Raw genomic sequence first — 16,425 nt, forward strand, 5'->3', positions numbered from 1 at the left:
CCTACCTTTCTCAAGACTTTTTCCTTTTTTCCTTAATTCTTCTAATTCTTCATCCCAGCACTATTCCTCCCCATTTATCCATAACCTGTCTCTCCCTATCCATACCATATGGCCCTTTTTCCTCTCTACCCAAGCCCTCTGCTCTATTTGCCATATCGTTTTCCTCTCCCTCCATGCCAGATCTTCTTCAATTCTTGCCCTTCTTCCTCTCAATAATTTTTTTCTCTCCATAATTTTCTTTTTCTCCTCCTCATTCCCCACTTTTACTAGAAACATTCCTTCTTTTCCTTCTTTTGACCCTCCTATTCTCTTGACTCCTTCTACCCTTACCTGCGCTCTAATATCTCGAAAAAGATTTGTTATTTCCACTTCTCCTGTTTCACTCTCCACTTTTAATCTCTTGACTACTATGTTATTTTTCCTCTTTGCCCTTTCTTCCCCTTCTAATCTTCTTTCGATCTCACTGAGTCTTTTCTTCAATCTTTCATTCTCACTTCGGACGTTCTTTTCATTCCCTTAAACTATTTCCTCATTTTCTGTTTTTCCCCCATACGCTCATTCCTAATTTCTAGACTGGATACCCGCTCTTCCAACTGCTTTATTTCTCCAGATCTCTGTTCGTCAACCTCTCTCTGTCTATTCTCAATGCTCTCTAGCTTACCCCAAACCTTGTCTTTCTCCTGCTTCCAACGTTTATCCCATTCTTCCCATTTTTCTCTGACCTTTTTCACTTCCCCCCTTACACCGGTTCCCTGCCTATTCATATCCCTATTCATTTCATCCTATCTCTTTCTTGTTTCCTCTTTAAAGCCTTTAATGAGAGCTTCCAATTTCTCAAACATTCCCCCATCCCCCCCCTCTCTCTCTCTAGTGTTTTCCTTTTAATTCTCACTTTTTTGTTCTCCTGGTCCCTTTCTACCTCATCTTCCCCAGCCACTCTTTTCCTTTTTTCCTCCCCTTCACTGCTAGTCGCGCTTGCCTTTTTTTGCCACTCGTCCAGACTTCTGTTCGAACCCGCGTTGCCTAGCTTGTTAAGGCACTGTAAATTTGAGGGCCTTCCCCGTTGCTTGCCCGTACCTGAATCCGCTACCCTCCCCACCCGGGTCGACTTCTCGGCACTTTCATCACCGCTGCTGTCACTACGATCAACGTCACACATCCCCCCACTTTCAATGCTTTCAGCAACGTCAGCTGTTGCAGCCACTACGGTTTTCTGCTCTGTGCGATCGTCCAAAAACTGTTGCCCTCTGGCGCCAGTTTGTGGACTTCGCGTCGTCGGCATCCTACCTTACCCAAAGCTCTGTGACGTTTCCCGCCTTTATTCCCTACCTCTTGCCCCCCTGCCCAAACAACTATTTTTTCACTCCTAACCTCAAAAACTTCACACGCTCTAAATTTTCACTTCAAACCACTCACTTTCACCCTTCACACCTTTGCCTTCACTCACCCTTCTTCCTTTACACTCGATCTCCGCACTTTCTGCCTTTTCTGCATCCACTCACCCTTATTTCCTCCACCAAAGCCAAAAAAGGGAAATTTTCAATTAAACGAAAATGTTTAAAAAATTGTAAAAGTATCATTTTTAGTGAAAAATTAATTTTTAACCAAAAAAAGGCTTTTCCATTAAATAGTTAAATTTTCAACCAAAGATATAAAGAAGTTTTCAATATAAAAAAAAAATCCGGTTGTTCAATTTTCAACCAAAGAAATTAATTTTCTAATAAAAATATAAATCTTCACAAAAAAAAATATTTCTTAACAAAGTAATTCAAACAAAATATTTTTGAATACTCAAGCAATGAATAACAATTGTTAACAAAAAAGTAGCTGTTTCATAAAAAAATGAAATTTCTATTAAAACAGATGAGTTTTTAAACGTGAAAATATAAATTTCAAACAAAAATTAGCAAAAATGAGCAAAACGTTAAATTAAAAAAAAAAGTAAATATTCCACGAAATAGTTCAGTTTTTAACAAAACAGCAAAATTTTCAATCAAAAGGTATTAATTTTCACCAGAATTGTTGAATTTCCAACCAAAAAGTTGCATTTTTGTGTAAGAAAAATTAAAATTCTACTAAAACAGGTTAATTTTCTAATCAAAAAGACTTTCCACGACTGAAATAATAATTGTAAACAAGATTGTTAAATTTTCAAAAAAAAAAAAAAGAGTTGAATTTTCAACACAAAAATACGAACTTTAAACAAAAAGTACATTTTTTAGTTAAACAGTTTAATTTTCAACAAGCTAGTTGCATTTTTTATCTAAGAAAGATGTCGTATTAATATATTTATTAAAGATTAATATTATACTAAAACATATGAACTTTTAAATCAAAAAGAAAAATTTTAAGAAAAAATATTTTTCATCCCAAAACGATTTCATTTAACTTATCAGCAGCCAAATATGAATTTTAAACAAAAGGTTCACGTTCTACGAAAAGAGTTGAATCTTCAACCCAAAAAAACAAATTTAAAGAGAACAAGTTGAATTCCAAAATATGAATTTGCAAAATGTAAATAAATAATTGAATTCTCAACGAAAACAGATTATTTTTAAACAATATTATTGAATTTTTGAGCCAAAATGGCGAATTCTCTACAAAGCAGTTGAATTTTTAATGCAAAAGTTTAAATTTTTTACCAAATAGTTGATATTTCCACAAAAACAAAAGAATTTTCAACCCAAGCTACAAATTTTCAACAAATAGTAGAATTTTTAATCAAGTCAAATAGATGATTTTTTAAGAAAATAGTTCAATCTGCTACCATAATAATAAAATGTTTAAAGCAAAATACGAATTTTCAACAAAACAGTTCAATTTCAAACCGAAAAATGAATGGTTAAATTTTCAGTTCAAGAAATTAGTTTTCAAACGAAAAAGAAATGTTAACCAATAGATGAATTTTCTAACAAAATAATACAATTTTAAATCCTAATATATAAATTTAAAAAAAATTCAATTTATAAGCCAAAAAGAGGAATTTTCAACAAAATAGGTTGAATTTCGAACTCGAAAATGTGAATTTTCAATAAAAATAGAATAGTTAACTTTTCACTTCAAAAAATTATTTTTGAACGAAACAAAAATATTTTTTAACAAAATAGTTATTTTTAAAAAATAAGGTTAATTTTTCACCAAAGAACTTCAAGAAAAATAGCTCAACTTTCAGATAAGAAGTTGAATTTTCAAAAAAAATATAAGTTCTCACTGAAAAATGTAATATTTAGATGAATTTTTAACAAAAAAAAATATATATTTTCAACTCAGTAGATTAATTTTATACCTAATAAGTCGATCCATCAACAAAATACATGAATTTGCAATAAAAAATAGAATAGTTAAATTTTCAATTAAAAAAATTAATTTTCAACAAAATAGTTAAACTTTTAACCATAGAAATGAATTTTCTATTCAAATAGTGAATTTTCTACAAAAATAATTAATGTTTGTCCGAAAAGTTGAATTTTCAACTAAAATATAAATTTTCTACCAAGAAGATTACTTTTCTACCAAAAAGAAAAACACATTTTTATTGAAACACAAATATTTTTAACCAAGCAGTAGAACTTTCAATTAAAAAAGATAAATTTCCAACAAAAAATGGAACTCTTAAATTTTCAGTTAAAAAATTTAAATTAATTTTTTGCAATGTAGGTCAACTTTCATCAAGTAATTGTGTTTTCTTCCAAAAAAGATAACCTTTAAAAACCTTTAAACCTTAACCTTTCTTAAAAGAAATGAATTTAAGCGAGGAACATATAAAAAATGTGTTTTAAAAACTCACCTTTCTTTATTTCTGCAATTTCTTCGCAATTATTAATGATATCCTCAACTCTCATGAGAGATTCTTCCATCGATTTTCTTTTCCTCAATTTCCAAAAACACTGTGCTGCTCGCAAGTGCAATTTATAGCGCAAGTTTTCAGGATATTCCCACATGACAGCCAAATCGATATCTTTAATGCAATCCTAAAAGGAAAAATTGTTAATTCAAAAGTTAAGGGATTAAAAATTAAGAAAAAAAAAACATTTTTTTTCTTACTTCGTATTTTTCGAGATAGAAAAGGGAAGCAGATCGATTAGCGACAGCGATGGCCAATTCTTCACTTCCCATTGGTGCATATTGTAAACTTTTTGTGTAAAGGTGAATACTCGCAGTGTAATTTTTAACTTGAAACTCTTTATTTCCCAGTTCTCGTAATTGTTTAGTCTTTTCTAAAGACTTGCCTTCTTTAGATTTGTGCTGCTCGTTTAACCACAAGGACATAAGCCTTCTGCAATCAGAAAATTGCAATTTCATCTTAAACACTGATGGCAAAAAAGTTAATTTTCAAAATTTCCTGACTTCACAGACCGTTTTGATCGACGAAATAAATTCCCGATCATTTCCCCGTTCGCAAACATTTTTCACGGTCAATAAAATTTAAAAAATGGAACACTAAAGCTACAAAATTTGCCACTTGAGCGAGTTACCGAATTAAGAATTTAAACTGAATTACAACAAATATTTTCTAATGTCTGAAAATCTTAAAAACCCTACTAATTTATAAACAAAAAAGGTAGTAATAAATACAAAACAATTTAAAATAATTCAAATGAATTGGAAATGGTTTTAATAATCGAAAAAATTCCATTAATTTCAGGAAAATTTGAGTGAATTTAGTGAATTTAGAAGAGTTTAAAAGAATTTAGGATCAGTTAATAAGAATTCAGAGAGAATTCAAAAAGGAATTGATAACATATTTGAAAATCTCTTCAAATCTTTGAAACCCTACGAAATTGCTCACTTCGTGTAAATAAATTCTTTGAAATCCACTGTAATAATAAAATCCCTTAAAATTATTAAAACACTTTGAAATCCGTTGAAATTATTTTAGACTCTTGCAAATGCCTTGTAATCTTAAAATATGTTTTGAAATATCTTCAAACTATTCAAATAAATAAAAAAATTCTGGGCATCTTTTAGAATTTCCTAAAATATTTCAAATCCCTTTATATCCTTTGAAATTCCTTGCAACTTTGAAAGCCTTGGAAAACGCATAGTAATTATTTACAATACACTCAAATATTTCAAATCCTTAAGACTCATTAAATTCTTGAAATAAATTAAAAATGTCTTAGTAATCTTTTAAAATTTATTAAAATATTTCGAATTCTTTAAAATCGTTTGCAATTCGTTTTAATTTTTAAAGCTCTTAAAAATTCCAAGGTATTTGCAAAAATACCTTAAAATATTTCCAATCCATTGGATTAAGTAGAATTGAGTAAATTTATAAACATTTAAAATAATTTCAAAACTCTTCAAATCTTGGAAACATTACAAAATACCTCACTTCTTGTGAATAAATTCTTTAAAATCCACTATTATATTATAAAATCCCTCGAAATTCTATAATAATATTTCATGAAATCTTGAAAAATGTAGTAAAATACATTGAGAGCTATAAAATCCCTTAAAATCATTGAAATAATAGGAAATCTTATTAGATCCTGTGAAATCATTAAAAATATTTTAAAACATTCTAGATCAAGTAAAATCGTTTCATATTTTCCGGAATTCTAGAAAATTCTTTATCCTAAAATATTGCAAACGCCTTGAAATCTCTTCAAATTATTAAAATCAATAACAAATTTTTAAGAATCTTTACAGATTCCCAGAAATATTTAAAACCCTTAAAAATCCTACAAAACACCTCACTTCTAGTGATTAAATTCTTTAAAATCCACTAAAATAGGATAAAATCCCGTGAGATTTTCAGGGTGGCCGTTTCAATCGACGAAATAAATTCCCGGTCCTTTCCCGGTTTTTTCCCGGTTCGCAAACAGTTTTCACGGTCAATGAAATTTAAAAAATGGAACATTAAAGCTACAAAATTTTCCACTTGAGGTAATAAAAATTGTGCTTTAAATGAAAGCACTCAAAGTGAAACTGTTAAATTTTGAACTTTTAAAATTGAAATTGAAAACTTTTAATTTAAAAATTTTGTATTCAAATGCTCAATAATTTGCGCGTATAAAATTCAAGGTACTAACATTTTTCAATATGAAAAAATTTAAATCCACGTTATCATTTTCAATTCTACAAATTAAAAAATCAATCCATAAACTTTAAAATTTTCAAAATCATATAATTTTGAGGAATTTTAAGCCAGAAACAACAAATATTAACAAATTGTGAACACTTCTTAAATTAGAAATTCAATTATTTTCTTTATAAATAGTTTAAACATCCTTGGAAAGCTTCAAATGTTATTATTCAAAATCTAGAAGTTGTTTTAAATTGGTTTTAAATTTAAAATTATTTTTGAAATTTTTTCAGAACTTCTAAATATCTGTCTAAAATAATTAAATTTTTTCTACAATTTTCAGAAAATCCTGCAAATTTTAGAAAATTTTAACAATTCCTGGTTTTCTATGTCAAACGATTCAGTTAAAGATTCTTTACTTTTAAATATTTTATTTCAATTTACTTGTTTTTAATAAAGATTCAAATATTGCTAAATATTCAACAATTAATATTTTTTAATTGAAAATTTCAAATTGAATGGGTTAAAAATGGAATATTTTAGACTGAAACAATATTTTAAATTTCATAAGATCCTTTAATTAAGAATATGTTATTATGAAGTTATTTTTAAGTTGAAAATAGTTTATAAACTTTCAGTCACACGTTCACATTTTTTTAATGACTAATACTTTCAAATTGAAACCGTTTAAGTTTTAATGTTAAAATCTGAAAATTCTTAAATTTTGAACTCATTTAAAATCGTTTTTTCAAATATTTTGTGTTCACTTTTTATTACTTAAAGTACAGATCAATTAGAAAAATTTATTTATTAAATAAAAATGTTTTTTATCCAAAATTGTTAACATCAAAGGCTTTTGTTTTTTGTTTGTTCAAGTCTTTAAAAAAGCATTTAAAAATTCTTTAAATTAAAAATGTAAACTTAGAAATAAAAATTTTAAATGGACAATTTTTAAAATATACATATTTTTCTTCAACAAATTTGTAAAATTCCCGGTAAAAAATAAAAAATTCACTGTCATTTCCCGGTCACAAAAAATTCCCAGTTTTCCCGGTCCAGCGGCCACCCTGAGACTTATATTTCAGTGTCCCGGGTCATTAATATTTAAAAAATAAAATTCTAATAGGGTGTCCAGCAATTCCAAGGAACAAAATCCAAGGGCATTTCCAGGTTTTCTAGGTTTTGCGAACATAATTCGTCTCTATGAAATCTTTGGGAATATTTGTTAATCTTTATGAAGTGAAATCTTTGTAAAATCTTTCCAATCTTTGAAAATTCTGTAAAATCTTTGAAATCCTTGAACTCTTTGAAATATTTGTGCAATTTTTTTTTAATTTTTGTGAAATCTTTGAAATATTGGTTAAATCTTTCTTTAATCTTTGCGTATGAAAACTTTTGTGTTCGTTTGAAATCATGGAAATCTTCTCAAATATCTTGAAACCGTTTGAAATTGTTTAAAACTGTTGAAATGTTCTGAAATCTTTTATATCTTTAAAAAAATTTGTAATTCCTGAAATCTTTTGAAATCCTTATAAATTCTTTGAAACACTTGTAAAATCGTGCCTACATCTTTAGTATTTATTTAAAATCACTGGAATATTTCAAACTTTTGTAAACAATTTACAATTTTTCTAAAAAAATGTAAACTTATTGATTTCAAATCGTAGATTTCAAATTATTTATGTCTTACGGTCCAATCGTAAATCAAAAATAAATTATAAGTCAAAAAAACATGTAAATATCAACAATAAATATCAACGGTCGAAGAAAGGATTGATTTGTTTCATCAAATCACTTTACAAAATGTAAACTTGTTTAAAAACTTGAAAATGTTTTGTATTTTGGGGTACTGTATTCTTTTTGAAATCTTTCAAAGTCTTCCTATTTGTTGAAATCCTTATGGATTCTTCGAACTATTTGGGAAATTTTTTGTATTCGTTTGAAATCGCTACAATATTGGAATTCTTTGTGAAATCTTTAGAAATATTCTAGAAATTTCGAAATTATTTAAAACCTTTGAAATCTTTTGAAATCTTTGAAATTCTTGAACTCTTTTGACATCTATATGGAATTTTGACGAAATATTTGTCAAATCTTTCTGAAATCTTTTATATTCATTTTAAATCATTAAAATATTTGGTGTCTTTCTGGAATCTTTTGAAATCTTCTAAAAAAATATTAAAGTAATGCAAATCTTTGAAATATTCTGAAATCTGAAAATCTTTAAAATCCTTGAAATCTTTGTAAACTCTTTGAAATCTTTGTGAAATATTTTGAAATCTTCTAAACAAATTAGATATCGTTTAAAATCTTAAAGATACTTTGAAATCTTTAAAATCTGGCGTTCTATCCATTTTGAAATCTTTGAATTTCAAATATTTCATGACATCTTAGAAATATTTGTGAGATCTTTTCCATTAATTTAAAATGATTAAGATCTTTGAAAATATTGATGAAATCTTTTTAACTCTTGGTAAAATCATTGGAATCAATCAATTTCAAAATATTTGTGAAATATTCGAAATCTTTGAAATCGTTTAAAATCTTTAAAAGGTTTCACAACCTTCGAAATCTGGAGTAATGTGCCCTTTTGGAAGTATTTGAATTTGAAATCTTTATGAAATATTTAAGAAATTTTTATGAAAGTTTTGGTATTCATTTAAAATCTTTTAAAATTTTGGCAAAATCTTTGAAATTCTTTAAATCTTTGTGAAATGTTTTAAAATATTTTTAAAATGTTCGAAATCTTTGTAAAATCTTTGAAATATTTTAAGAAAATTTTTAATCGTCTAAAATGTTTTGCAATCTTCGAAATCTGGGGTACTGTAGTCTTTTTGAAAGCGTTGAATTTAAATCTGTATGACATTTTTACTAAATCTTTGAAATATTTCTGTAATGTTTTAAAATTTTTGTAACATTTTTAAATCGTTAAAAATCTTTAAAATAATAGATTTAATGCTTCCACGATGAGTCGTTTTGATAAAAAGAGATATTTCGGGTTCCAATCGTGTGAAAAACTACTAATTTTGCCGACGTTTCGTGAACATTGCAGTTCAATTCTTCAGGTCAGCTCTGAAGAAGTGAACTGCAATGTTCATGAAACGTCGGCAAAATTCGTAATTTTTTTGTTTTACAAGATTGGAACCCGAAATATCTCTTTTTATCAATCTCTAAAATATTTTCCAATCTTCGAAATCTGGTGTACTGGTGTACCCTGTTTGAAATTTTTTAATTTGGAATCTTTATGTAATGTGTATAAAATGTTTAAAATATTTGTGAAATCTTTTGTATTCACTCGAACTCATTAAAATATTTGAAATCTTTTAAAATATTGGTAAAAGCCTTCAAATCTTTGAAAATTTTTTGAAATATTTGGAAATCTTGATGAATGAAATATTTTAATTTTTGTAAAATCTTTCTTTAATCTTTGTTTGTGAAATCCTTTATCTTTATTTAAAATCATTGAAATATTTTTAAATCTCAAATTTATTGAAACCTGCTGAAATTGCTTCAAATCTGGAAAATTTAAGAAAATTCAAATTAGATTTAAATCAAATGTTAAATCCTATTTAATGTCCAATAATGAAGTTAATTTATATAGAAAGTTTCTTGAAATGTTTGAAAATATCTCAAAATATTTCCAATTCTTTAAGATCCATCAAATTAACGAAATCAATTACAAATTCATTAGAATCCTTAAAAATTGCCCTGAAATATTACCGATCCTCTGAAATATTTTGAAATTTCTTAAAACTTTTTAAATTTGTTTAAAATTCCTTGAAATTTTTTCAAATACCCTAACATTATTAGAAATCCCTTCAAATTCATGCAATCTATTACAAATTTCATAGAATCTTTTAAAATATGCTACCCTAAAATTAGATTAAATTATTTAAATCAATTAACAATTCCTTAGAATATTTTAAAATTTTTAATTTCTAAACTATTTGAAATCCTTTGAAATCCCATTGAATTCCTAAAATAAATTAAAAATTTATTGGAATCTTTTAAAATGGCATCAGACATTTCAAATCCTTACAAATATTTCCAAATCCGCTAAAACTTTTTTAAAATCTTTAAAAGACCGTAAAATATGTCAAGTTCTTTAAAATCCAATTAAATTCCTGAAATTAATTTAAAATTATTTGGAATCTTTTAAATTACCCGCAAATATTTAAAATACTTTAAAATACCGTGACATTTTAAAAAGTTCATGAAAATTTCTGGAACTTTGAAAAGCTGTTCAACAATTTTGAAGAAAAACCCCCTAAAATCCTTTGAAATTCCCTTCAAATTACTGAAATATATTACAAATTTCCTTTTCTTCTTTGACAATACCTTAAATATTTCATAATCCTTTAAAATCCCATTAAATAAATTTAATATTTTTAATATTTTGTTGAAACTTAGTAGCAGACTAACTTTCAAACAAATATTTACATTTTCAAACAAAGTGATGAATTTTCAACTGAAATTGTAAATTGAATTTTTGACAACAAAAAAATACATTTTCAACCAAGAAGATTAATTTCTACAAAAAGACTATTTTCAACTAAAAAAAATATAATTTTCAATCAAAAATGGAATAATTACATTTTCAGTCAAAAAATGAATGTTCAACCAAGGAGATGAATTTTGAACTAAAATTATGGAATATTCCATTGGAGTAATAGTTACATTTTCAGTTACAAAAAGTCCCTTTTCATCAAAAGCAAAAAAAATTTCAATAAAGAGCTCAATAAAAAAAAAAGAATTTTTAAGTAAAATGATGAAACTCCAACCAAAAAATCAATTTTAAATAAAAAAGTTTAACTATCAGCAAAATAATTTTATTTCTAACCTGAAAGATGAATTTTCAACTAAAATGATAAATATTTAATATTTTTAATTTAATTTTTAACAGAAAGAATAATTTTTGAACAAGAGGATTTACTTTTAAAAAAGAAATGGAACTTTCAAATTATAACTATTCAAATTTTTACGAATAAATTGCAAAATATTTTCAAAATTCCATTGATTTCCGTAAAATTGTAATTTAAGGTAAACGAGAAGAATTTGATGAAATTAATAAAAATTCAAGGTGAATTTAAAAATAAATTCAAATGACTTGAAAAAAATGTAAAAATATTTAAAAAACTTAATTGAATTCCGGAAATTTGAAACGGGCTTAAAATTCTTCAGGGAATTCAAAAGAATTTGATGAAATGCCTAAGAATTCAAGGTGAAATTAAAAGACTTTAGGATCAATTAAATAAAGATTTTAAAAAAATTTTGAATGCATTTAATTAGGTAGAATTAAGTAAATTTAGAAGATTTCAAGTGAATTAAAAAAATTCAAGATAATTCTAAGGAATATAAAAGAATTAACGGTAAGTCAATTTGCAATAAAATATCTAAATTTTCATTTAAAGCGATAAATTTTCATTATTTTCAACTATAATAATGAATCTTTAACTGATATAGATGAATTTTAAACAAAAAGGATTAATTTTCATCTAAAACATGGAATATTAAACTGAATTAGTTAAATTCTAAACCAAAAAGATAAATTTACAAATGAAATTATGAATATTTAATTTGAATACTGGAATTTTCAACGAAAAAGATGAATTTTCAAAAAAGAAGGTTAATTTTCTATAAGAAAAACAAACAATTATTAATCAAAATAGTTGAATTTTGAACTAAAAACGAAAAACTTTAACCAAGTAGTTGGATTTTAAATTAAAAATATCAATTTTCAACCAAAAATGGAATAGTTATATTTTTAGTTTATAAAATATAATTTTTAATCAAACTGATAGTTTCTGTACTAAAATGATGATCATCAAATGGGATAGTTGAATTTTCGAATTAAGATGAATTTTCAACAAAATAGTTGAATTTTAAACTAAAAAATATCAATTCAGATCAAAAATTGAAAAGTTATAATTTTTCAAAATAGTAATATTTTCAAATAAAGTGATTAATTTTCAACTAAAATGATTCACCTTTAACTGGAATAACTGAATTATATACCAAAAAGATGAATTTTTAACCAAGAAAATTCATTTCTATCAAAAAAGACAATTTCCCAACGAAAAAAGATAGTTTTTTAAACAAATTTCAATAGTTAAATTTTCAGTTAAAAAAATAATTTTAAGCTAAAGAGATGAATTTTTAATTAACGTGATGGAATATTCAACTGGAATAATTAACTTTTCAGTTTAAAAAAATTATAAAAAAATTTTCAACAAAATAGTTCAAGTTTCAACTGTAGTAATTAAATTCTCAGTAAAAAAATAACTTTCAGTCAAGGAAAAGACGAATTTTTAATAAAGCATCTCAGTTTTCAAACAAAGAGATGAATTTTCAATTGAAATGATGAACCTTAAAAAATAATTTAAAAAAAATGGTTTAACTTTTAGTAGTAGTTGATGTTTCAATCAAAAAAAGATTTTAATTTTTAATCAAAATCAGTTTAATTCAAACAAAAGAAGACGACTTTTCAAAATGAGTTTAATTTTTAACTATATATGAAGAATTTTTTTGTCAATAAGAGAGGGAAAATATTGCAAAAAAAATTTTTAACCGAACATAGAATAGTTAAATTTTCAGTTAAAAAATGAATTTCAAACAAAAAAAGCGAATTTTCAACCAAATGGATTAATACAATAATATAAAGCTACTTTTACAAATGAAAAATCATTGTTACTGAATTTTATATTGTAATAAAAAAAAAAAATTAAGCACGCTCGCGAAAAAATTGCCTTACTTACAAAAAAACCTGACATTTCCTGAAATTTTCCTTACCCTGGTATAGCTCCTATAAAATCTTCCATGTCTCCCAAAATTTTAGAAAATTGTTTATACTAAAATATTTCAAACGCTTTTAAAACCTTTCGAATTAATGAAATTAGTTAATAATTTCTTCGAGAATCTTTAAAAATTCTTCAAAATATTAAAAATTAAAAACACTTGAATTGCCTTCGAAGTTTTAAAAATAATCCCAAATTATTAAAATCTATTAAAAATTTCTCGAAATATTAAAAAAAAATGTTAACGGTTAATTAAAACAATTTTCAAAAAATCCTGTAAATTTTAGAAAAATTCTTTACAATTTGGATATATAAATAACAATTGAACATTTAATATTTGTAGGCGAAAATTGAGTAATTTTAAGACATATGCAGAAGTTTTGAAAAGATTCAAACTTAATATAAAACTTGAAATGATTGCCTAATATAAAACAAAACTTAGATTTTCGCAGATTTTAAACAAAAAAATTAGATTCTTTTCAAGAATTGTTAAAGGCTTCAAAAGAATTAAAACATAATCATAAGGTTTATAGGAAAATTAAAAATAATTTTTCATTTTGAAAAATTATTTTAAGAGAATATTTAAAATGTTTTTCCAAGATTTAAATAAAATGTTTAAAAACTATTCTAGGAGATTTTAAGACAACTTTCTAAAATTTTCATGATAATTGTTAATCTTTTTAAAACTCCTAATTATCTCTTAAAATTACTCATTTTTTTTACAAATGTTCATTTGTAAATTATACATCAAAATTAAAAAATTCTACTTGCAAATTAGGCATTTTTCAAATACAACAATTAAAATTGTAACGTTCAAAGTTTAAAGGCTCTTCGAAATTTTAACGATTCCAGGTTTTCTAAGTCAAACAATTCAGTTAAAGATTCTTTACTTTTAAATATTTAGTTTCAATTTACTTGTCTTTAATAAATATTCAAATACTGTTAAATATTCAACAATTAATATTGTTTAATTAAAAATTTCAAATGAAATGGGTTAAAAATGGACTATTTTAGACTGAAACAATATTTTAAACTTTATAAAATCCTTTAATTAAGAATATGTTATTATGAAGTTATTTTTAAGTTGAAAATAGTTTAATTAACTTTCAGTCACACGTTCACATTTGTTTAATGACTAAGGCTTTCAAATTGAAACCGTTTAATTTTTAACGTTGAAATCTGAAATTTCTTAAATTTTGAACTGATTTAAAATCGCTTTGTCAAATCGTTGTTTTCACTTCTTATTACTTAAAGTACAGATAAATAAAAAAATGATTTATTTATTAAATAAAAATGTTTTTTATCCAACATTTTCAACGTCAAAGGCTTTTATTTTTTATTTGTTCAAGTCTTTAAGAAAGCATTTAAAAATTCTTTAAATTAAAAATGTAAGCTTAAAAATAAAAATTTTAAATGGACAATTTTTAAAATAAACAAAATTATGAAAATAATTTTAAATAGTTATTTAAAATTTAAACTTCAACAATTTCATAAAATAAATAAATTTTTAAATTACGCATTGTCAGCTAAATAATAGGATAATTGAAAAACATAAAATTCAATTATTTAAAATCTCTTGAAATCGAACGTGGACAGATTTTTCTTTTACAAATTTGTAAAATTCCCGGTCAAAAAAAAATTCACTGTCATTTCCCGGTTTTTCCCGGTCTCAAAAAGTTCCCTGTCATGTAATACATATTTTAATTTGTAGTTGGAATAATATTTATGGGTAAAACAAAAATGGGGAAAAATATTTAGTTCATTTTAACCTTCGGAATATCAAGTACATTCTAAAAACTTATTTGGAAAGAATGTGAAAAAGTGACAGTTACAAAGTGTTTTTTTTTTACAGAAATTCTTTAAATTTTGCAAATTATTTTTCAAAACCCCTGACCTTTCCCTGATTTTCAGCGTTTCCCTGTCAAGTGTTTTGTTAAAATCCTTTATTCTAAGGCTTTAAATTAAAATTATTCTTGCTTGCATCAGATTTGGAAAGTTAACCAATTTTTTAATGTGGCTGAAGTTTGGAACGTTTATAAACGAAATTATAAAATTTCCGAAATTTTTTTGGTGATTATTTGCACTTGGTGACAGGTAAAACAAAAATTAGTTTAACCCCAATCATTATTTATAGCTAAGTTTTACACACCTAGGGATTTTAAAAATTCTATATAAAATAAAAAACAAAAATTTATTTTCGTTTATAAACGTTGCAAACTTTAGCTACGTATTTTTTCCTCAAAAACAAGAATTTCAAAGACAACCAGCCTAATTTAAGACTGTAAAAATAAATAAATATTTAATTTTCATATAAACCCCTATAGAATATAGCATTTTCATCAATATTTTCTTCTCCCGGAAACAATATTTCAATGTATGAAACGAATTGCTTCGCTTTCCTTTGTTTGCAGAGAGAAAAATGATGCACAACCCCGGAGCATCCTTGTCATCGATTTAAATGAAAATAAAATCATTTTTCAACTAGAAAAACTCAAAATATCAATAAACAATACATGAATAATAATCCCCAAAACGTTATTTTTCCATTTTTATATTCAACTGGATCAAAACAAAGCCAAAATACGTCCCTCAAATTCTCTGATACGCAACATATTGCGCCGTACAAAGAAACCGAATTTTTTTCTCCACAATTGACGAAAAATGGAGCAAATGATAAAACTGTAATAAACAATGACTAAAAAAAGATCCTACCTTACATCCGGATCTGCCAAAAGGCATAACATCACTTCGTTTTCGCATTTTTTCTTCGCCTTGATGTCGTAGGGCATACGAGAATTTCTCAATTTATTGTTGACGGCCTCGAAGAACTTTTGCCACTGCATGATTGGTGATTCTTACTTTTTATTTTTCCGTGGATTTAGAGAAATATCATAAAGGTTATCGTAGGAAAAAAACCCTTAATAAAACAGTAACACGACCCAATTTAGAGGTTATGTTACGTTCCTCACAACCGGCATCGCAAATACTAAAGTCGTGAGACCTGGCACAAGGCACTTGATTTGACAGGTAATTCTTTTCGAGTTTATTGAAAAATTATCGTTGAGATTTCACGATTATCCTTTTTGGGAAGTCTAAGAATTAAGGTAAAAAATAGCGTCAGTTTTCAATTGCAAGTTCAGGGAAGTCACTCGCTCAAAACCAGTCTAGCAACTTGACAGATTATCTTCATTATCTTACCTAGGAAACGTTTGTCTACGTGGTCATTGAACGAGTCTCATCTTGAATTATCTTGTTATCTGGATAAAAGAAAACATTCTAATGGCGAGTTCACATTTATTTTCCATTTTCTTAATTTTTTGTTTCTTTTTCTTCTGACAAGCAAGACGGGTTGCACGGGGTTTTAAAAAATACTTCTTTATTTTGTTTTTTATGAAATTGAAATGAAAAAATAGAAGTCTGATTTTCAATTGTTTTTTCGGCAATATTGATAAATTTCTAGAGATTTTGGTTTTTTATATAGAAAATTTATAGTTTCAAGATTAATATTAAAAGAATATTCCAATTTTCCGAGGGTTTGATCGATTTTTAAATATATAACAGATTTCAAGATTTACAGATATTTCTCAACGATTTCAAAATTTT

At 25.7% G+C, this 16,425-nt stretch overlaps 1 protein-coding gene across 1 annotated transcript in view; it reads right to left on the reverse strand.

Annotated features, from left to right (window-relative positions):
- The window catches only part of LOC117181095 (SET and MYND domain-containing protein 4-like), a 79,687-nt gene extending 63,713 nt beyond the window's left edge, over positions 1 to 15,974 (reverse strand). Inside the window, exons 1-3 of the mRNA XM_033373664.1 lie at positions 15,535 to 15,974; positions 4,045 to 4,276; positions 3,788 to 3,971 (exon numbers count right to left, since the gene is read on the reverse strand). Of these exons, the coding sequence (XP_033229555.1) occupies positions 3,788 to 3,971; positions 4,045 to 4,276; positions 15,535 to 15,665 (547 nt within the window). The 5' untranslated portion in view covers positions 15,666 to 15,974. The remainder of the gene's footprint in view (positions 1 to 3,787; positions 3,972 to 4,044; positions 4,277 to 15,534) is intronic.
- Between the last annotated feature and the right edge of the window lie 451 nt (positions 15,975 to 16,425).

The sequence above is a fragment of the Belonocnema kinseyi genome, chromosome 10 (assembly GCF_010883055.1).
Source record: "Belonocnema kinseyi isolate 2016_QV_RU_SX_M_011 chromosome 10, B_treatae_v1, whole genome shotgun sequence".
Classification (NCBI taxonomy): Eukaryota; Metazoa; Arthropoda; class Insecta; order Hymenoptera; family Cynipidae; genus Belonocnema; species Belonocnema kinseyi.